Source organism: Pongo abelii, chromosome 7 (assembly GCF_028885655.2).
Source record: "Pongo abelii isolate AG06213 chromosome 7, NHGRI_mPonAbe1-v2.0_pri, whole genome shotgun sequence".
NCBI lineage: Eukaryota > Metazoa > Chordata > Mammalia > Primates > Hominidae > Pongo > Pongo abelii.
Window position 1 is genome coordinate 129,258,164 of NC_071992.2, and position 22,397 is coordinate 129,280,560.

Sequence of the window (22,397 nt, forward strand, 5' to 3'; positions counted from 1 at the left end):
TAATAATATACTTAAAGAATGTACCAGTGATATCCTGCAAAGATAAAAATTTTCTATTGGCAACATAAAAGCTGAATATGCTTGTAAATTATTCTACTTAGTCAAAGATAATTTAATAGGAGACTAGTTGATTTAAAAAATTCAATAAAGCAGTCACAATTTCTCTCGTATCTTCCAACTATTGTATTCCTATTGAGTAGTCTCACTAAAAGTTATCTTTGAAATGGAGTTTAAGGAAAACAAGACACAACAAAAGGTATTAGTTTATGAAATGAACTGTAAATTCATGGAACTTATTATTTGTGATATGGAAATAAGAGCATCGGAATAAAAACTGGTCCAGTTAGAATTCAGGATACTCTAATGGATACTAGATAGATAGCAAATTATCTACACAGATATATAGATTACGAATTTGCATAGACAAAATTATCCTTTTGAAGTTGATAGCTTGTCATTACACTTGTTCATAATACATCTTTTGCTGCCACTGTCAAGGGCAAATTTGTGAACTGATCATAATATTGGTCTAATCCCTTATAATTTATATTCTGAATGAATTTAAATAATAAATTAAAGAAAGAGGGTAATGCCATAATACCCAGAAGAGCAACATTAAAAAGTCCTTCAGTTAGAGGCAGTTTACAATCATAAAATATAAACTTTTATTTGATTAAATCTATAGTAGCACAAGAAAAATGTGATTAATGTAAAACCCAGAAATATTAAATCTGTTAATTAAGATTACCCAGTAATTCAGACATAGAGCTATCACATTATACATATTAGAATGCTTTTTCTTCATAAAAACATGAAATTTTTAATATAACCTTTTTATTAAAAAAGTAAAGAAAATTTTAGCTCATTAAAGCATACCCTCAGGTACAAGGGTAAAATGGATTCCAAATAAAAGGATGGTAAAAGAACTATAAAACTATGGTTACAATAATGTAAGCAATATTTTATTGTATGGTAAAGTCAAGGCAAACAATTTAAAACTATAATGTCACTGGAAGCACAAAGATACTAAACTTTTAAAAATTCAAGTAATAATTCATCATATTATTTATCACAAGATGGTTTGAAAACACTGTCATACTATTCTTGAAGTAACATTATAGAGATGGAAAAGGTTGCCAGGTATTAGGGAGACAAAAGGAAGAGAAGTGGCTGTGGCTATAGAAGGGTAATATGAGGGATCCTTGTGATGGAATTGTTCTGTTTTGAGCATGGTGGCGGTTACAAGTCCACAAGTGTGATAAAATTACAAAGAATTAAATATATATACACACACACACACGAGTGCACATAAAACTGGTGAAATCTGAATAATTTTGATGGATTCTATAAATTTTCTGACTGTGATATCATACTATAGTTATTCAAAAAGTTACTATTAGGAAAACTGTCAGGAAAGGCTTGCCGGATCTCTGGATAATTTCTTCCAACTAAATGTAATCTTAAATTACCTCAAAATAGAAGATAAAATGTAAAAACACTCTAAAAAGGTACTAAAAGCAAAAAATAAATAAAATTAAAGTTTAAAAACAGTTATAATAAAACCATTATGCTAGCAAATTGTATATAAAAAGCTCTAGGAATGTCAGTGGCTCACGCCTGTAATCCCAGCACTTTGGGAGGCCGAAATGGGTGGATCACCTGAAGTTAGGAGTTTCAGACAAGCCTGATCAACATGGCGAAACCCCATCTCTACTAAAAATACAAAGATTAGCTGGGTGTGGTGGGCGCCTGTAATCCCAGCTACTAGTAGGGGCTGAGACAGGAGAATCACTTGAACCTTGGAGGTGGAGGTTGCAGTGAGCCGAGATCGCACCACTGGACTCCAGCCTGGGTGACAGAGCAAGACTCTTGTCTCAAAACAAAAACAAAAACAAAAACAAACCTCTAAGATACACTTCCAATTGAAGGAAGCTAACATTCAAGGTTTAAAATAGGAGCATAATTGATCTCAAAATTATATGGCTTTTTAAGGAAGAGGATTATTTTGGGTGAAACAGTATGAAAATGAAACATTAATTGATTTATACAGCATGTTTAAAGAAAATAAGTAGATTGCTTTGATCCCAGTCAAGTGATCTTATAGTACAGGAAAATTAAATCAAATTAAATTTTAGAAATTAAATGTAAACAAAAGCATGAAAAGACATTTCTTTACTTATCAATAATAACTCAATGAGTTAAAAACTATCTATTCACATGAGTATACCCAGTGCAAGGGAAGAACATCCTGGCAAAATCAGGCTAAACAACAAATTATATTCAATGCTGGCATAAGATGCCATTTACAGTCACACAGGCTGTGTAGTGTACAACACTCAGGAATGTCATTGATGCAGACTATCATATTATTGAACACTCCTGAAATTGTACATTGTGTCACCTGCACAGCTGTACTGAGTGGTTCTGGGGAATAGGAGATATGCTATTATTTATTTATTTATTTATTTATTTTGCTTATGCTACAGAGATCCCGTTAAGACAAATTAGAGATCAAACAGAAAGATTAAGTGTTTTCTTGTAGCATTAAAAAATGATGAATACCCAATGTCATGTATGCCACTTCCATTGGGAAAATAACTTCAATTTAGTAAATTAAACATGAAACATGTTTTATGCTCTAAAATACTGTTACATTAAAGGAAATTAAAAGCTGATCAAATGAAAGCTTAGACTACCTCTCAATAAAATACATGACCATAAAATTTCAATTGTATCATGACTTTATTTGGACTTATCTTAGTCATTTTGCTCTTACATAAATTTGGGGGGTTTAATAGGGTCACATCTTCTGGTTAATTTTTGAACACCCACGTCAGCTTTTAATGAAGGTGGAAATCTTTAGTATAAAGTCCATTTATTTTCCTCCTTGAGGAAAATTAGTTTGAAAATATCGTCAGTTACCTAAAGGAACTGCATCATTTTCATATTCTATTCACAGAGTAATAGCTGCACAGAGTCCTCCTAAGAATCCCATCTGCATGTAAATGCCACAGAAAGCCGTCCTCACAAAATACCTTCAAAGCTAGACAATTACATTTAGAGAACGCAGCCAGGGCTCCTGGAGCAAAGTATACTGGGAAGGTTAGAGTCCTAGTTAATATGTACCTAATAATTTATGAAACATCCAAGATTATTGAAGCAACACCTGTTTAAAAAAAAAAGATGTTTGCTTCACAGACAGAATATGTTTTCTCTTTGAGCAAAGATTATTATTGTAAGATTTAAGCAACCCTGACCCAGAAAAAATATATTCGAATACATTCTTTTGCCATTCACCTTTTATAGAGTAATTATTATCTCTAATTATCATAAATTACTTTTCTAAATAAAACAGTAAAATCGAGCAGATGATTGAGATAGTATAATCAATTTGGGATTTCTCAGAATAAATGTCATTGTTCAATACATAATGATAGAAAAATGTAGATGGAAAATACGTTCCTAACAAATTCTAAGACTGGCAAATTAAAGATTCTTATATTAATACAAAATCTACATTAATACTTCTACCAAAGATATTCTTATTTCCCAAATGAACTTGCTGGCAATAGTGAGACAATGACTAGAACAATTTTCCCTAGTATCACACTTTGATTTTTTTTTCCACTCAGCTTCGTTACATTTTTTCTTCTTAAGTAAAGAGAATATTACATATAGGCTGCTACCAAAATTTAACAAAGACTGCATCTGAGGTTGCATCATGAGTTTCAGGGATTTGGTGACCTTATTAGAGAAAAATGAAGACTTTTTGAGTGCTAGGACTGAAACCTCAGTCTTCTTGTAGAAACTTAGATGAGGACAAATCATGTAGACATGATATAGATAAGGAAAGGCACGCTAGAAGAACAAAACCCAAATCTTTGACTGTTGTTAAAATTCAGAAATTTTTTTTCGTTTGATGCTATATTTTTGGACTTCTTTGAGAAGTCACAGAAACCAGGGCTTCTGTGTTCAGTTATAATATTCTGACTTCTTGATTACTTGAAATAAGACATTCCTGTTTAAGTGCACTGTTGCAATAAAATATGCAAAGTCATATAAACAAGATGTTAAAGTCGTTTTCAACTTATAATACATAGCCTTGGTATTTTTAAATGTTTGTTTGTTTTTTTTTCTCTCCACATTTCTCCACTTCTAAGTTGAGATGCTCTTTTTCTGAACTTGCATGGCACCTTCTGCCTCAGTTTTTGGAATTTTCACTCATCTCTCTCTTAGGGGAAGGATAGAGGATTGTTTGTTTGTTTGTTTGTTTTTATTTAGCCCTTAACATGTTCTCTGGAACATATACTGAGTGATGTTTGATGAGTAGATGGTTTTCAGCACTTCTTAAATAAAACAAAACACTTTGTCAATCCACTCAACTATACACATGGGAAGACTGAACTAAAATCCCATGACAGGTAAGTAATTAAATTACTTTACATCTCTCTTTCTTAATTGAGTAATGTCAATAAAAACAATCTTTATGCTTTTCACTACTTGAAAGTGGCATTAATATAAACTACACCTTGTGGATGTAACTATTGAAGCTATGAATTCAATAATTATTTCAATTCATAAATATTCATTATGCGCCTACCACATACGAAGCACTATGCTAGGCACAGAAAATTTACATATAATGAATAATTTTATTTGCCTTTGAGGAGTTATCTATCTAACAGAAGAGACAGACAAAAATATATCCCTAATGCAATATGATGAGTACAATAATAGTGTGTGTAAAATATAATGGAAACCTAAATAAGGAAGTCATTAATTTTTCAGGCACAATAAGATTTTCTACTACTATGAATATTTTCATTACAAAAAGCACAGGGTCAGTGAAAAATTACGTTTGTTCATGAAGTTTGCAGAAGGCTTGTTTCCCTAGGTGTAGTTTCTAACCAGAGAAACCAAATTTGACTGAAATAAATAATGCAGACCATATGAATGTATTTCCTTCAATTCTACTTAAGTAAGATTCAACACAATAAAAACTCATGATATTTTTACATTCTCGATATCAGCTATTTTCATGTATGCCATTATTCCTGTTATTTTGAAGCAATGGAAGACAAAATGAGTAAACACTGCTATATCTTCTAGTTCTGTTAGATAGAATTGGAAATTTAAATTTTATTTCTCCCAAATCATCTTCCATATCTAATATGAAAACACAGTAACAACATCATATTTTAATTTTTTATTGTTGTTCTTCTTTGAATACTTGGAAAAATAATGTAAAGGATGTTAAAAAGTTTAGCTATCACCTTAAATGTACTGTGAAAATGTAAGAAATTACTGCAAATTTTATTAATTAGGCTCCTAAAGATGCCATAACAAAATACCACAAATTGAGTGGCTTTAAATAATAGAATTTTATTTTTTCATGTTTCCGGATACCATAATCTCAAAATCAAGGTTTCAACAGATCCATGTTCACTGTGAAGCCTCTGTAGAATAAACTTTCTTGGCTCTTCCTAGCTTCTGGTGGTAGTTGACAAATTCTCAGTGTTCCTTGGCTTGGAGGTGTGTCATTTCAATCTCCACCAGAATCATCATATGGTTTTCATCCCTGTGTCTTTGTTGGGACTCCCCACTGCTGGAAAAAGGTAAGCAGAAGATCCCCAGCAGTCCACATTCCCACAATATACACCTGCAGTATTAGTTAGAGGAAAGCCCCCTCAGCACCCCGATACCCTGTGTATAGGGAGTTACCTGGAGTCTCATGTGACTGCATTGTTCCAGAGAGTTCACGCTGGGTCTCTCCCACCTTCTAGGACCCAAGCTGCTACAGCATGGTATCATTTTGAGAGCAGAGCCACCATCACACTACATCTTGCCCTGGGGCTTGATACTCCCTGCATCTCAAAAATCCCTGGAACTCTGCTGATTTCTCCCCAAACCAATCTAAATGGTTGCAGCATCACGTCACGAGCTTGACCCAGCAGTATAGCTGTAACCTAGCACCTGAGACCACATAGCACCCCTATACCTCTAGGAAATTAGGCAGTTGAGCACAACAGGGTGGCTTGCCTCCAGATAATATGAGGCAAAGCTAAAACTCCCCAGATCCTGAGAGCCACATACCTGGACCTGCAGCTGCCAGCAAGAACCTCAATTCCTTTAGCAGGGAAGCCACTATGCACCCATGCATGCCCTCTGGGGGTCTGAGAACTGGCCCACCTGGACAATCACTCCCACCCTGACCATCACTATGTGCCACTCACCATCCCAAGTACTAGCCTGCCGGGGCCCACTACAAGCACCACTGATGCCCTTGTGTTCTGCCAGGGGCCCAAGGACTGCTCTACCTAGGACCTGTTGCTACTGCATGCCAAACCCACCCTCTTCAGCAATGGGGCAGCTGTGCCTTTGCATGCTACCCAGGAGTGTGAGGATAGACCCACCTGGGGCCCATCACCCCCACTGCTGGTCCTGTGCATACCCCCGATCAGCTTGTCCACTGTCCCTGTTCCCAGCAAAGCTGCATCCAGTCTCCACAAATAAATGCATTCTAACCTACTCAGGAACTCACAGATATCACTGAAATTGATTACAGCTAAGTAAATCATACAAAGATTATACAACTGTGCCCAATTAGAACCAAAGCCAAAGCACTCTGTCCAACTGATACTATCGATAAATCTACAGAAAAAAAACCTTGCCCTATAAATCTACTCCATAAAATTGGAAGAAGTGTGTACACCAGGTACACAGATATCAATATGGGGTCATAAGAAATGAGAAAAACAAAAAAGGAAATTTGACACCTCAAAAGAAAAGGAAATCTATAAAATTCATGAAAAGGAAATAAAAATAATAATTTTAAGGAAACTCAGTGGGAAGCAAGAAAACAGACAATTTTTAAAAATCAGGAAAACAATTCTTGATCTGAATGAGAAATTCAACAGAGATATCATGTAAAGGAACAAAACAGATATCTTATAATTGAGAAATACAATGAATAAAATTAAAAAATACAACTGAGAGTGTCAACAATAGATTAGATTAAGCAGAAGAAAAAATTTCTGAACTTAAAGACAAGTCTTTTGAAACGACACACTCAGACAAAAAAATAAATACAAGAAAATGAACAAAGCCTACATGATATATGAGACAATATTAAGCAAACAAATATTCACCTTTTGGGAGTTCTAGAAGAAGATACGGGAGCAGGCACAGAAAATCTATTTAATGAAATAATAGCTGAAAATGTCCCATGTCTTAGGAGAGAACTAGACATCCAGATCTAGGAAGCAGATAGATCCCCAAACTGATTAAAGTGATAGATTTTGGCAGTTTGAATACAATGTGCCTTGAAGAGGACCACAGAAATGAAACACTTCATTCAATTCTTCAAGGCACACTATATTGAAACTGCCAAAATCAAAGACAAAGAGAGAATTCTAAAACACCAAGAGAAAAACGTCAAGTCACATATAAGGGAATCCTCATTAGACTAATGGCAGATTTCTCAGCAGGAACCTTATAAGCCAGGAGAGAATGAGATGATATATTCAAAGTGCTGAAAATAATAATAAAAAAGCTATAAGAAAACTACCTAGCAAAGCTATGGTTAAGAAATGAAGAAGAAATATGGTCTTTCCCAAGCAAGCAGAAACTGAGGAAATTCATCACCCCTATAATGGCCTTACAATAAATGTGTAAGGGAGTCTTATATCTGGAAATAAAGTACAATATCTACCATCATGAAAACAAACAAAAGTATACAACTCACCGGTAAAAAAGATACACAAATGAGAAAAAATATAAATAGTAAGAGAGGAAGAAACAAATAATATACAAAACAATAAGAAAACAACAAAATAACAAGAGTAGATCTCACCTATCTACAACTTTGGATGTAAACAATTTAAAATTTTCAATTGAAAGGTAGAGGGAGGATCACTTGAGCCCAGGAGTTCAAGGTCAGCCTGTGCAATGTGGTCAGACTCTGTCTCTACAAAACATTTAAAAATTAGCTGGGTGGCATGGTGGAATGTGCCTGTAGCCCCAGTTACTCAGAAGGCTGATACAGGAGAATCACTTGAGGCAAGAGGTTGAGGTGGCAGTGAGCCATGTTTGTGCCTTTGCCCTCCAGTCTGGACAACAGAGCAAGATCTTTCCTTGAAAAAAAAATAATAATAAAGGAAAATTTTAAAAATAGAATGATGTAGACTGGCTAAAGGAATAAAAAACAAGACACAAGCATATGTAGCCTAGAAAACTCTTTTCACTTATAAAGTCACACAAAGATTTAAAATGAAGGAATTCGCCAAGGAAAGGAAATAAAAGGCATACAAATTACAAAAGAGAAAGCCAAATTATCCTTGTTTGCAGATGTCATGATCTTATATCTAGAGAAACGTACACTCTACCAAATGCTTTTAAAACTGATAAAAAATTAGTAAAGTTTCAGGATACAAAAACTAACCTACAAAAATCAGCAGTATTTCTATTCACTAATAGCAAACTAGTTAAAAATAAGTCAAGAAAGAAATCCCATTTGTAATAGGTGCAAAAAAATAAAATACTTAGGAATAAATTTAACCAATTAGGTGAAAGATCTCTACAATAAAAACTAAAATGTATTGATAAAGAAATTGAAGATGATGTAAACAAATGGAAAGGTATCCCATGCTCATGGACTGGAAAAATTAAACATGCTAAAATGACCATACAACCTGAAGGAATATACAGATTCAATGGAATCTCTATCAAAATACCAATGACATTCTAAATATAAAAAATATTTAAAAAGTCTAAAATTTGAATGGAACCAAAAAAAACCATGAATATCTAAAGCAATACTAAGAAAAAAGAAAAAAATCCATGGACATCACACTACCTGTTTTCAAAATATAGTACAAAACTATAGTAAGTAAACCAGCCTGGCATTGGTATGAAAGCAGATACATATATCAATAAAACATAATAGAGAATCTGAAAATAGATACACATATTTACAGCCAACTCATTTTTGACAAAGATGTCAAAAACATACACTGGGGAGAGAACCCCCTCTTCAATAAATAGTATTAAGAAAATTGGAAATTCATATGCAGAAGACTATAATTAGACCCATATCTCTCTTTATTTAAAAAAAAAATCAATTTAAAATGGATTAAAGACTTAAATGTGTAAGACCTGAAACTATAAAACTACTAGAAGAATGCATAGGAAACACACTTGAGGACATTGGTCTGTGCAAATATTTTATGACTACAAAATAAACAAATGAGACTCTATTAAACTAAAGAGCTTTGGCTGGCAAAGGAAACAATCAACAGAGTGAAGAGGCAACCTGCAAAGTGGGAGAAAATATTTTAAAACTATTCATCCAACAAAGGACTAATATTCAGAATATACAAAAAATTCAAACAACTCAGCCAAAAAAACACCCACAAATAATTCAATTAAAAGGGGGTCAAAGATCTAAATAGGTGCTTGAGAAAAGGAAAGTCATACAATTTTGGTGGGAATGTAAATCACTATAGCCATTATAAAAAATGGTATGAAGTTTCTCAAAAAACTAAACTAAAACTACCATATGATCCAGCAATCCCACTATTGAAAAGTTATACAAAGGAAATTAAGTAAGTATATCGAACAGATATCTGCATCTTCATGTGTACTGCAGCACTATTCACAGTAACTAAAATTTGGAATCAACCTAAATGCCCATGCATGAGTGGATAAAGAAAAGATGGTATATATGCATAATGGAATAGTATTCAGCCATAAAAAAGAATAAAATCCTGTCATTAATGGCAACATGTATGAACCTAAGAACATTATTTTAAGTGAAATGTCACCCATGGAAAGTTAAATACTACATTTTCTCACTCATATGTGGGAGCTAAAAAAATCGTGCTCATAAATGTAGAGTACTTTTATGGTTATCAGAGGCTGAGAAGCGTAAGAGGAGAGTGCTAGAGAGAGGTTAGTTAATGAATATGAAATTACATCTACTTCCCAGAAATAAATTCTAGTGTTCTAGAACAATAGAGGATGAATACAGTTAACAATAATTCATTGTGTCTGTTCAAAAAGCTAGAAGAAAGGATTTTGAATGTTCCCAATAAAAAGAGCCAACTGGACGGATGCGGTGGCTCATGCCTGTAATCCCAGCACTTTGGGAGGCCAAGGCAGGTGGATCACGAGGTCAGGAGATGGAGACCATCCTGGCTAACACGGTGAAACCCCGTCTCTACTAAAAATAAAAAAAATAAAAAAATAAAAAAAAAAAAATTAGCCGGGTGTGGGTGGCAGGCGCCTGTAGTCCCAGCTACTCGGGAGGCTGAGGCAGGAGAAAGGCGTGTACCTGGGAGGCGGAGCTTGCAGTGAGCCGAGATCGCGCCACTGCACTCCAGCCTGGGCAACAAAGCGAGACTCTGTCAAAAAAAAAAAAAAAAAAAAAAAAAAGAGCCAACCAACCAGTACATAAAAAATTCCTGGTAACGCCCCATCCTGTAATGTTCCATCAATCAATCTATACAAATAGAGAATAAATTCTAACACTATAAACCGTGACGTTTTGTAATTTATCATTCCAATAGGTTATAAATTGAACCTGTAGAAGTAGGAAGTCACCAATAAATTTGACTTGTAGAAGTAGAAAGTGTGAAAAATAACAATTCTACATAAATAATAATATGACAGAGGCAAAATAAATTCAAAATGTATTATTGGGAGCTTTTGACTTTTGTGTGTAATTCTAATTTATTTTATTAAATATTAAGAAAATGTATCATGAATATTTGTAATATATCTTGCATTTCCTCAGGCATATCTACTAACAGTGCTGAGTTTGGCTTTAAGTATGCTAATTAAGAATATCAGCATTTGCAAAAGACATGGAAAGAATAGGGGTTTACTTTTAAAGTATGATATTTTATTGGTTTTTCTTGAATTATATTCTAATCCTCTTTAGCAAATTGGTACTATAACCTGTATTTTCCTTAACAACTTTTTCAGTTTAAATCAGTGTCCTATTGAGGATGTTCATTTTCTCAATCAAAGATCTTTAATAACTTAAAAATTTAATATATGTGGCTTTACTTCTTTGTGTGTTTTCCAACAAGGCAAAGTGTAACCTAGGTGTCAGCTAAGTCATCTCTTTTATTATCTGAATATGTTTTGTTGGAACCACATCGCACAGCAAATGAAAGACACCTGATTCTCTCTCTCTCACACTTCTGCAAATTCCTAGGAGTTTATTTTTTTCAGAGTCATTTTCCACTCCAAATTTCTCTTTTGACTACTCTTGATCTCACTCATGTTTCATTTCCTATGGTTGTTTTTGTCTTTCTAAAGGACCCACCACAAACCACATACGTGGAAAGTGGCATCTGGGATTAAGGATTACATTCTACCCCAGCAAAGAATACACCTTAATATTGAACATTAAAAACATATTTTTCTTCAAGCTTTCTGAGTCATGACTCTGTCAGAGAATTTCTCTTTTTTTCGTGTTCTTTCTTTTTTTTCTTTTGGAGACAGGGTCTTGCTCTGTAGCCCAGGCTGGAGTACCATGGCAGCGAACCATGGACTCAAGCAATCTTCACTGAAGGAAAATACTACTTTTCTTCTCAACTTCCTCCACCCTCCTCTTTCAATACATAATTTTCATTCAACATCACTCTTGGTTTTCCTCTTTTCTTTTGCATTATTTGCAGTTAATATTATTCCTGGAACAATGGAAGAATCTCACTACTAGCCAATCTGTTCTATGCCAAAGGGTGTCATTTTTAGCCAGTCACTTAACAAAGGCAATTGTTCTTCAAGAGAAATTCTAAGGTAGCTATATTTTTTTCTATTTTCCACAAAATAATTTAAATACAATTCATAGTACTAATTTAGAACATAAATCATATTATCTAAGTCACAGAGTTAACAATATATTGAATAATGACACGCCATCTTCTATATAGCAGAATAAATATATAACTATCTTGTTAAATACGTGGAAGAAAAACCCTGAAATTTTTTATTGCATGAGAGATAATAAAGGGATATTAATTTTTTAAATACCCATTATTTTGAAATATAGAAGATGCTGAATCTCGTTAAAATCATCTGGTTTTATGGACTATAGTGCAAATAAGGCAAGTATAGTGCAAGTCTTCACTTGTCTTCCTTTATCACTTGTGTCACTTGCCTTTCTTTATCATGCCCTTTGTAATTTGACTTTGCAGCTCCTCCCAAGAGTCTGTCTGCTTTCTCCAGAACTGAAAAATTCCATATCATCTTATAAGGTCTGATATCCTACTGTTCTATGCTTAATCTGGAAAACAAACAAAGTGAAAAATAAAATAAAATAAAAAAGAAAGCACCTGCTTTTTGACTAACCATGATGACTGTTGGTTGACTAACCATTATTCCATTTTGTAGAATAATGTAGGGAGGTATGTTGAACAGAAAATGAGTGTTCAGAAAAAAAAAGTGAGAGTCATTGTAGCAGAGAAAGTCATTGCAGAAGGGACCAGTGAGTTTAAAAGGAAATTTTAATGTTTCGCTTTTATGCTTTTTTTGTATGAAAATGATCCTATATGAATTGGCTACTTATTTATAAATCCATGCCATCAAAGGATTTTGGGGCTAAAATATTTGCCTGTAAGCATTTACTAGATAAGAGAAATTAGTCAAGTTAGGCATAGGCTAGTTTCATGAAAAAGATGCTAATGGAGGGGAGTTGCAGAGGTGACTTTCAAAAGTAATGCCTAAATCAAGAAATTATATTTTGATGACTTGAATTATTAAAATTATTCAGAAAATTGTCTTATTAAGATGAAAAAATTTGAAATATTTGTTTATTTAAAAATGTAAGCTAAGATATTTGCATATTAGAAACAAATATACCAGTATAAGATAACTTCTCAATTATTAAAACCTTACATTCTCTAATATTTTAGAAAATTATAGGCTCTCTGTTACAATTTGTTTCTTTTTACACAAACTGCCAAGAATAAATTGTTTATACTAACTTACGAATAAAATTTATGGATAAAATTAATGTGCTTAGAAGAGGCAAACTGCTTTGGAAGCCCCTTCCTTCCCTATCCACACTGTGCTTTGCCAACATCTTCAATCTCCTCCTCCATTGTCCTAATATTCCACGGCCCAGCAATGCTGTTGCCTGTCTTGTTATGCTTACATATAAGTTATCAAGCCTGCTGTAGAAAAATTATGCAAGCTTATAATTGTTTCTCTTACAAACATATGTTGTGAAATCTCAACCCTATTCAAAATACTGCCCAGCGATCCTTTGATTCCCACCCCCTTTTTCTCACATTCTCCATAGAAGATTATTTCAAATAAATCTCACTCTGCTAAAATATCCTAACCTACCACCTCTCCTCACTTTCAGGAAATGATTTTGCCTCTTTCTTAAGAAAGAAATTAGAAACTATTAGAAAAAAATATATACGTAGTTCAATTTCTGGTCACTGCACTTATAAACTTAAATGAGATATATCTATCTTTCTATACTTTTCTCTTATCAAAATGAAAAGGTGTTTCCTCTTGGCTAGGACTAAGTAATAGGTTAATAAATTACAGAAAAAAATAATATGCCAAGCATTAGAAATTATGATTAAATTTAAAAATAGGTGAAAGGACTAAGCAAGAGGAACGTTGGAGTTTAGTGTCAAAGTTGTAGTGGCTCTGAGCAATGCTCATGGAAGTATTTATTAAAGTAGAGCAAAGGTAAGACTGGTCTCGTAGAATGAGTTAGGAGGTATTCCCTCCTCTTCTATTTTTCAGAATAGTTTGAATAGTATTAGTATTAGTTCTCCTTTAAATGTTTGGTAGAATTCTGCACTGAAGCCATTGACTCCCAGGCTTTTCTTTACTGGAAAACTTTTTATTATATCTTTGATCTCATTACTTGTTATCGGTCTGTTCGCGCTTTGGATTTCTTTATGGTTCAGTCTTGGTAGGTTGTATGTGTTTAGTAATTTATCAATTTCTTCTAGATTTTCCAATTTATTGGCATATAGTTGATCACAGCAGCCACTAATGATTTTTTGAGTTTCTGCCGTATCAATTATAATGTTTTCTTTTTCATCTCTGATTTTACTTATGTGTATCTGCTCTCCATCTCTCTCTCTCTTTTACTTTAGTCTGGTTAAAACTTTGCCAATTTTGTTTAATCTTTTCAAAAAAACAAGTTTTTGTTTTACTATCTTTTATATTGTTCTCTTTATTTCTATTTCATTTATTTCTGCTCTTATCTTTATTATTGCTTTTCTACTAATTTTGAGTTTGGTTTGCTCTTGCTTTTATAGTTCTTTAAGATGCATCATGGGTGTTTTATTTGAAGTTTTTCTTTTTTGATGTAGGCACTTGTAGCTATAAACTTTCCTCTTAGTACTGCTTTTTCTGTATCACATAGGTTTTGTATACCCATATATGTGGCATCTATACCTTATTTGTGGTAACTATTTTTGGCAATAAAGATCATACACTGTGTGATATTCAATCACCCATTCCCCTGACTCTAGTCTTTGATAAACAGTCTTTGCCCTTTTAGTCCCATATGTAGAGCTTAGAAATCAATTAAATTCCTTACAACCTCTCACATAAAGCAGTCTCCTAAATGCCTTTTAATCTTCACTTTCTTTATCTGTCTCACTCTTTAGTTACTGTATTTTTTTCCTCCTGTCTTTCACAGGCAGATTATCAAAGAAAAGTTTACTTTCTACTACTGTATCTATCTGTGCCAGTATAGACATAAACATAAACACACACATATTTCTATAATATGTAAAATACTAGTGAGTATTCATTATACACATTTTTCCTAGAGGGATTGCATCAATAAAAACCACGTATCACAGATTGCTAGTTATCCCCTAACACCTTTTCTCCTTTTCTTTCCTAAAAATGGAATTTTAGCTGGGCGATTACTAACTAGAATAAGGATTACTTTCCCCTGAGTCCCTAACAGCCAAATAGCCATGTAATTAGATTTTGGCCAATGGGATATAAGCAGAAATAGGAGAAAATGAAATAGAAAATGTAGGTCAGCAACCAAAACTTTGTTTAAGAGGTAGCTGATGACTGCCATTTGGGTTTTCCTTTTCTTTGTTCTTCTTCCTACCGTTTGGACTGTAACTTAATGGCTCAACTTGAACAAGATATGATCTTGGGAAATGAAAGTAACCTACAAGTAGAACAGTCAAATAAATGGATCCTGAGTGTTTGATACTAGGTGGTGGTGGTGCAGTTCCCATAAATGCCTACCTCCAGAAACCTGCATTAAAAACAAACAAACGAACAAAAACAAAACACAAACAACTTGTGTCTTGTTTTAGCCTCTTGGTTTTTGTTTGCATTTTGCTTATATTTTCTTTTATTCATAGTTGAACCTAATCCAAACTAATTTATGTAACTTCAGTCAAATCATGTACAACCATTGGAAAAAACATGTAAAAGCAGATTATCAATTATGTCAAATTATATGCGGAACAAAAATCATTTATACATTTCACAAATGCACGTAAAATAAGTATAGTGTGAAATGTTCAGGGCTAGGCATTCTGTTTATTTTGAGATCCAAGTTCTCATTAAGATCCTGTTATCTGAGCAAAGATATGTGTACAGACAGAAACGAAGCAAGAGAGAAAGTAATCTGGAAGGAGAAAAATCACAAAATCTTAAGATTTTTGAAGTCACAGGAAATTATGCATTCCAAAGTAGGGTGAACAGAAACAAAAGATGAGAAAAAAGCTGGGTAGATGCCAACATATACAGAATGGATGATAGAAGAAAAAAGAAAAGAAAAGGTCTGAAAGGATATAGTCAGTGAGTAACAGAAAAAGATACAAGAAAGAAAAGACATCCCAGTGACAAAGAATGAAGGATGTTCTAGAAAAGAGGTAATAATCAACAAAGTCAAATGTTGCAGATAAATCAAGTGAGATAAGTATTAAATTAGGAACTAAGAGGTTATTGTTCATTTTGTAAAAGACAGTTCCAGAGAAATGATGGGTAAGCTAGTTTAATAGTAATCGATTAGGGAGCAAAAATTGATGGTATAAAAGGGAATTAAGAAAATTGGGGCATGATACTCCTGAGTAGTTGAAGAGGGAACAGTGCACAAATGGAGGAACTACCTTTAGATGGGAGTCAGCCTTCACTGGAAATTTGTATTGACTAAATTTGTTACTTTAAATCCAAATGTTTAGTATTATTTTAACCAACTAATAAAAATAAATAATTGTGCAAAATGATTTAAATAAAACAAAATGTATTACATACCTTATTGCATTCTTAATTTGAATAACATTACATAGATTTTCTATGTTATATAACCTGCATGCCATGTTTTCACCAATATTCTGATCTTGATAACCATATTGTTCCCTTGACTTCAGCCAGTATTTCATTTTTAATGACTTAAAAATTCTTATTCCTACTTCAAACTATATATCATAATTAAGTCAAACATCCAGTGGGACATATTCTTTTGGGAATAGTGCTTATCTGCAAACTACATCTTACAAATTGAAATCATTATTTATCTTCTGGGCCCAATGTATTAAAATGTCTTTCTGACCTTTCTATTTTTATTTACATATTTTCCATAATCTAATCTGAAGAAATTACTATTACTCTCTTTGATATTCAATCACTCATTCCCTAACTTTAGTCTTTGAAAATAAGCCTTTAACCTTTTATTTCCATATGCAGACCTTCCAAATTACTGAAATTTCATTCAGCCTTTGGCATACAGCAGCCCCCTAAATGGTCTTTTAATCTTCACTTTCTTCTTCTCTCACCCTTTACTTATTGTAACTTTTTCCTCCTTCCACTCACAGACAGATTTTCAAAGGGAAGATTTCTTTCACTATCTCTACTCCTTCACTTTGCTTAAATGATTCTCCCCACTCTCTTTGTCATTAATTTTTCAATGTCTGGTAGGTGATTACCATCACAGTATTAACTCTCCTAATAAACAAGCAAAACCACAAAATAAATAAAAATTCTTCTCACTCTACTAATCTATCACTAGGTCTTATTTATTCTATCAAATCATATATTTGTATCCATTAATTTACTATAGTTTACAATAATCTATTGTATATTTCAAAGTAGCTAGAAGAGAATAATGTAGATGATTCTAGCATACAGAAAAGACGAATATTTAAGGTGATGGTTATCCCAAGGACACTGATCTGATTGTTACAAATTATATGAATGTATTCAATTATTATATGTGGGCCAGGTGCGGTAGCTCACGCTTGTAATCCCAGCACTTTGGGAGGCCGAGGAGGGCAGATCAAGAGGTCAGGAGATCGAGACCATCCTGGCTAACACGGTGAAACCCCGTCTCTACTAAAAATACAAAAAATTAGCCAGGTGTGGTGGCATGCCCCTGTAATCCCAGCTACTTGGGAGTCTGAGGCAGGAGAATCACTCAAACCCTGCAAGCAGAGGTTGCAGTGAGCCGAGATTGCGCCACTGCACTCCAGCCTGGGTGACAGAGTGAGACTCTGTCTCAGAAAAAAAAAAAAAAATCACATATACCCCAAAACTACGTGCATCTATTATGTAAAATTCCCTGAACAATTTATTTATAATATCTGTTCTCCAATTCTCCCTTAAAACTATTGCAATCACACTGTCACTTGCAAAATTATTTTCATCAAAGTTAACAGTGACTTCCATGTTGCTAAATCCATTTATTAATTTAGGAACGTATTTTATAATAAGCTCCAAAAAAGGAGAAAAAACTCTTCCCTTACTCCTACTTTCTTTTTAACCTATTGTCCCAACACTCTGTCTTTCTTGCAAAATTCCCTGAACAACTTATTTATAGTAATTGCCTGTAATATCTCTTCTCCAATTCTTTCTTAAAACCCCTCCAGTCAGCCTATCACCTACAAAACTACTTTCATCAGAGTTACCCAATGACCTCTATGTTACTACATACAGTGATCAGTTTTGGAGCTTATTTTATCAGCTTATCATTCACATTTGACAACTGGCCAATTCCATTATAATTTTTTCTTTTGGTTTCCAGAAAAATTTATACAGTCAATCTTATATGTCTGTGGGATCTGTATTAGCAGACTCAACCAATCACAAATCAAAAATATTTGAAAAATAAAAAATATCCATACAACAATAATACAACAAAATGATACATACAGTTTAAAAACTATGTAGAAAGCATTTGCATTATATTAGGTATTGTACATAATCTGGAGATTATTTAAAGCATATGGAAGCATGTGTGTAGGTTGTATGCAAATATTACTACATTTTATATAAGGAACTTCAGCATCCCAAGATTTTTTTATAAGCAGGGGTGGTCCTAGAACCAATTTCCTGAAGACCCTAAGGATAACTGTACTGTATTGTTTTTCCTCCTATCTCATTTACTCTCACTCTCAATCTCCTTTACTGGTTCATCCTAATTTTGCTGACATTTTAGTGTTGGAGTGTCCCACAACTCAGGTATTAGTTTCTTTTTCCTTTTTTTAAATTTAATAATCACTTCAACTGGTAGAAACAGGAATAATTACTTCCACTTTGAGATTTCCAAATTTAGAAGTTCAGCCCACACCTTTGACTTAAAACTAAGATTTGCATATCCAACTGTCCTCTTGAAATCTTCAACTACAGATTTATTAGCCATCTCAAACTTAACACATTCAAATTTAAGCTCCACATCATCCCTCCAAAAATGTTTCATCAATAGCCCTCCCAATATTAGTTAACTTAAATTGTATTTGCTCAGTTCTTCAGGTCAAATAGCCTGGGATCTGTATTAGCAGGTTATTAGAGATATTCTTTAGAGCTATACTTTTCTTTCTCCAACTTCACATTTCAAGAAATTCTATCATTTATCTTGAAAACCCAATAATTTTGCCTCACCTCCACTACTATTTTCTTATTTCATAATTATAAACTCTCACTTACATACCACAAATAATCTCTGTTCTTTTAGCTTTCCCTCCTATAGTTTATTCTCCACACGGTAGCCATAGTAACTTTTTTTTTAAGTAATAAGGTCAATCATGTCATTACTGTGCTCAAGCCCCTCAAGTGAATTCACATTTCAACTAGAGTAAAAGACAAAGATGAGTCTTGAGCCAGGCTCTATTAATTATCTTTCTTTCTCTCCTACTACCTTCACCCATGGTCATTCTTTTCTAGCCACAATGGCTTCTTAGGTGTTCCTACAACACAATAAGGCCCACTCTGCTTTAAGTATTTTGCTCTAGATGTCATTTCTGCCTGAAGGCTCATCCAGTTGACTAACTTCCTTATATTCATCAGGACTTTGCTCAAATATCAACTTTCCAATTAAGTAAGCTACACACTCATCACAACATTCTTGCTCTCCTGACCTCTCTTACTCTTCCACATCTTTTCTTTCTTATCACTCTCTGGACAGAGTGTGGGGGTACCTTATTTGTGTTGATTACTGCTTGTGTTCTAGATTCAGCTTTAGCTCCTTGTTGATGGATGACAACGGGTAAGTCAAGTCACCTCCCTAGATCTCAGGTTCTCACCTATAACATCCAAGGTTTCTCTTAATTCTGATATTATGGCATTGTCAGCTTAGATGCTATAACAGAAACAAAGAAGTAAAACGTTCACTAAATACAATACTTTGTAAATAACTATTTACAAAGCCTTGGATGGAGAGTTGGATTAGATGCTCTTTAAAATTATTTCCAAACTTCATTTTGATTTTTACTAGAATTCCATTTGTTTAATGTTTATTCAACAAATACTTGTTGAGGTGCCTGCTACATAACAGCATTATTCTAAGTGCTTCTGTGTCTAAAGCACCAAAGAGATCTGCTGTTTCTTCCCTTGTCTGCATGAAAGTATTTCTTAAGACTTCCTTCTCTTACCTCTTCAAATGACTCCCTCAGTTTTCTTTGCTGTATCATCCTTCTAAGTCCAGGCCTTATATGTTGTTAAGTCTCAGATTCAGTCCTAGTCCTCCTTTGTTTTCTCATTTTATCCTCTCTCTATATATCCAATTGTATTGTTGCCTATTGGTTCACTTACCATCAATATTAACTAAATATCAGTGTTGTGCTTCTACTCTAAATTACTGAATCATATAAGAGATATAGTTGTCTAGTAGATGGCTTTAATTGCACATCTCGAAGAATCTTCCAATTAAATATATTCAAAACAAATCTCAATATTTACAGGGTTCTCATTCCAAACTTAACCTTTCCTCAACAATTTCCAACTCAGTGAAGATTACTACTGCCTTCACCATTTGTTCAGGTCAGAAAACTAGGTTTTATTTCAATACTGCCTTCTTTATCACCCCCCAGTCCATTACAAAGTCCTTTTGATTATACATCATCAATATCTCTCAACTCAGTCTACTTCCTTACCTCATTAATATGACCCTAATTCTAGCTACCATGATCTTTTCTTGGAATACTGCAGTCATCTCCTAAGTGATCCTCCTACAGAGAATCGAGTCCCTCTTCAAATCAATCTCTTCATTTCAATAAGAATAATCATTTGGATATTTAAACATCTTCAAGTAATTGTTTTGGATAAATTCTCATGGTTCTTAGCAAATCTTCACATGGCTTACAAGATCCTCTCTAGTCTAATGTTTACCTATCTCTTTCCTTTATCAGTGTCATCTTATTCTTTCACTCAGTTACTGAATCATAATCTACTAAATGATATAATTAGATACAAATTTTTAAAATAGCATAAAGAAGCATTTTACTTTAAAAATATTAAGTCTTCAAAGCATGTTCTGCACCTACTTTGCAGGTTTCATTAGACCATGCCTTGAGTTTCTAAAGAAACCATATTCCCCCAGATGATGGTGTTTAATTTTTGCTTTCAGATAACAAGGTATATAACAAGTCTAATTAAACAAAGGAAAATTACTTCTAAGACTATTCAATTAATTTGAGAGAAACCATCACGTTTGGACTGGCATGCTAAAAAACACAACTGTAGGTTACAATAGGAATAACTTTTATTTGTTTATACAAGTTTTGAATTTCCATCTATTTTTTATGTAAACAGCTCGATCTTCAAAAATATCCTTCAGCTCTGACAACCTCTTCACATAACTTTCCTATAAGATCTTTTAAATATCCAAACCTGTAAAAGTCCACATTCAGTTGTTCTTTGTTCCTTAGTTTGCTTCAACAACATCAATGCAAGGTTAATAGAAGCTATTTACTTACCATATGGTAGGTGGCTCAGAACCTTCTATTTCTAAGTAATCATATTTCTCTTCCATTTGAAAATCAGTAAATATGAGTGAAATTGTGTCCCCAGGCTCTGCTACGATGGTCCAAGTGCAATCAGCATTGTTATGGTACTCATTAGGAAAACTAGGGCTGGATATGATGCCACTGGATCCTCTCATTGTTCCTCCACAAGCATCTTCAGCTGTTAAAAATGACAAAATGTTCAGTTGTAAGTTATTGAGATAAATGCAATTGTTCAGTTGTAAGTAAAGCAAGTCAATATGTTTGGATAAAAATAACAGTTCAAATGTGATACCAAGTGCATAATATACTAATAGAGATTAAATAAAATGAGAAGTTTATGAAAAAATATATAAGCACATATACAAGTATAAAGTATATCTTAACAATTTTATAACAATTGGTTGAAATAGCAATAAAAGTAAGCAAAAAATCTACACTCCAAAATTAGACATTAGGAAAATAGAATCAAGATTTTGTTTTCATGTTTAAGTGATAAAGTGAGTTAAACAAAGGAAAAATGTATCTTAAAGTCTGTGATGGGAAATCTTTGATCACTTTGTTGACGGAAGAGCTTTTTGGTTTTTCAATGCAAGTATGTACAACACAAAGACATAATTTAAGAGACAATATAATACAGTTCATGTCAATGGTATGTTTCAGAAGTTATTGAAAAACGTTTGTAGAAATACAACTCAAATAAAAGTATATCACATATCCAGGATATTTTGTTTACAGAGAAACAATAGGGTAACTAATATATCTTTAGAAATATATTCATATGAAATCAAACAATGTATCTTTTACAAAGTAGTCATATAATGTACATAGATACAACACCATAAATAACTTTTTGACGAACCTTACATTTGGAACTATGATTCTGAGTTTCCAAATTGGGGTCATAGATTCTCCACTAGTCTACTTTTGGCTGATGGTAGGAACTAGCAGTGTGATTATATGAGTAGCTGTGTTTGGTATGCAAACATAAGAAAAAGCTCCTGTTTCATAAAGGAATTGAAGCTGGGTCATTTGCCTTATTATAACATTGTTTAGGCCAGTCAAGCTAATAAGTTACAAGTTCACTTGTGAAATAAATTGTCTTATTACTTATGTTACTGCCTTGGCCGACTCACGGAATTCCTTCAAGTTTTTGAGGAAAACTCT

At 33.5% G+C, this 22,397-nt stretch overlaps 1 protein-coding gene across 4 annotated transcripts in view; it reads right to left on the bottom strand.

The window, feature by feature from the left end:
* Nucleotides 1–22,397, bottom strand: part of CSMD3 (CUB and Sushi multiple domains 3) — a 1,211,731-nt gene that overhangs the window by 856,835 nt on the left and 332,499 nt on the right. For all 4 annotated transcript variants that reach the window (XM_054518783.2, XM_063726791.1, XM_063726792.1 and 1 more), the window contains exon 5: nt 21,204–21,411. In XM_054518783.2, coding sequence (XP_054374758.2) covers nt 21,204–21,411 — 208 coding nt within the window. The remainder of the gene's footprint in view (nt 1–21,203; nt 21,412–22,397) is intronic.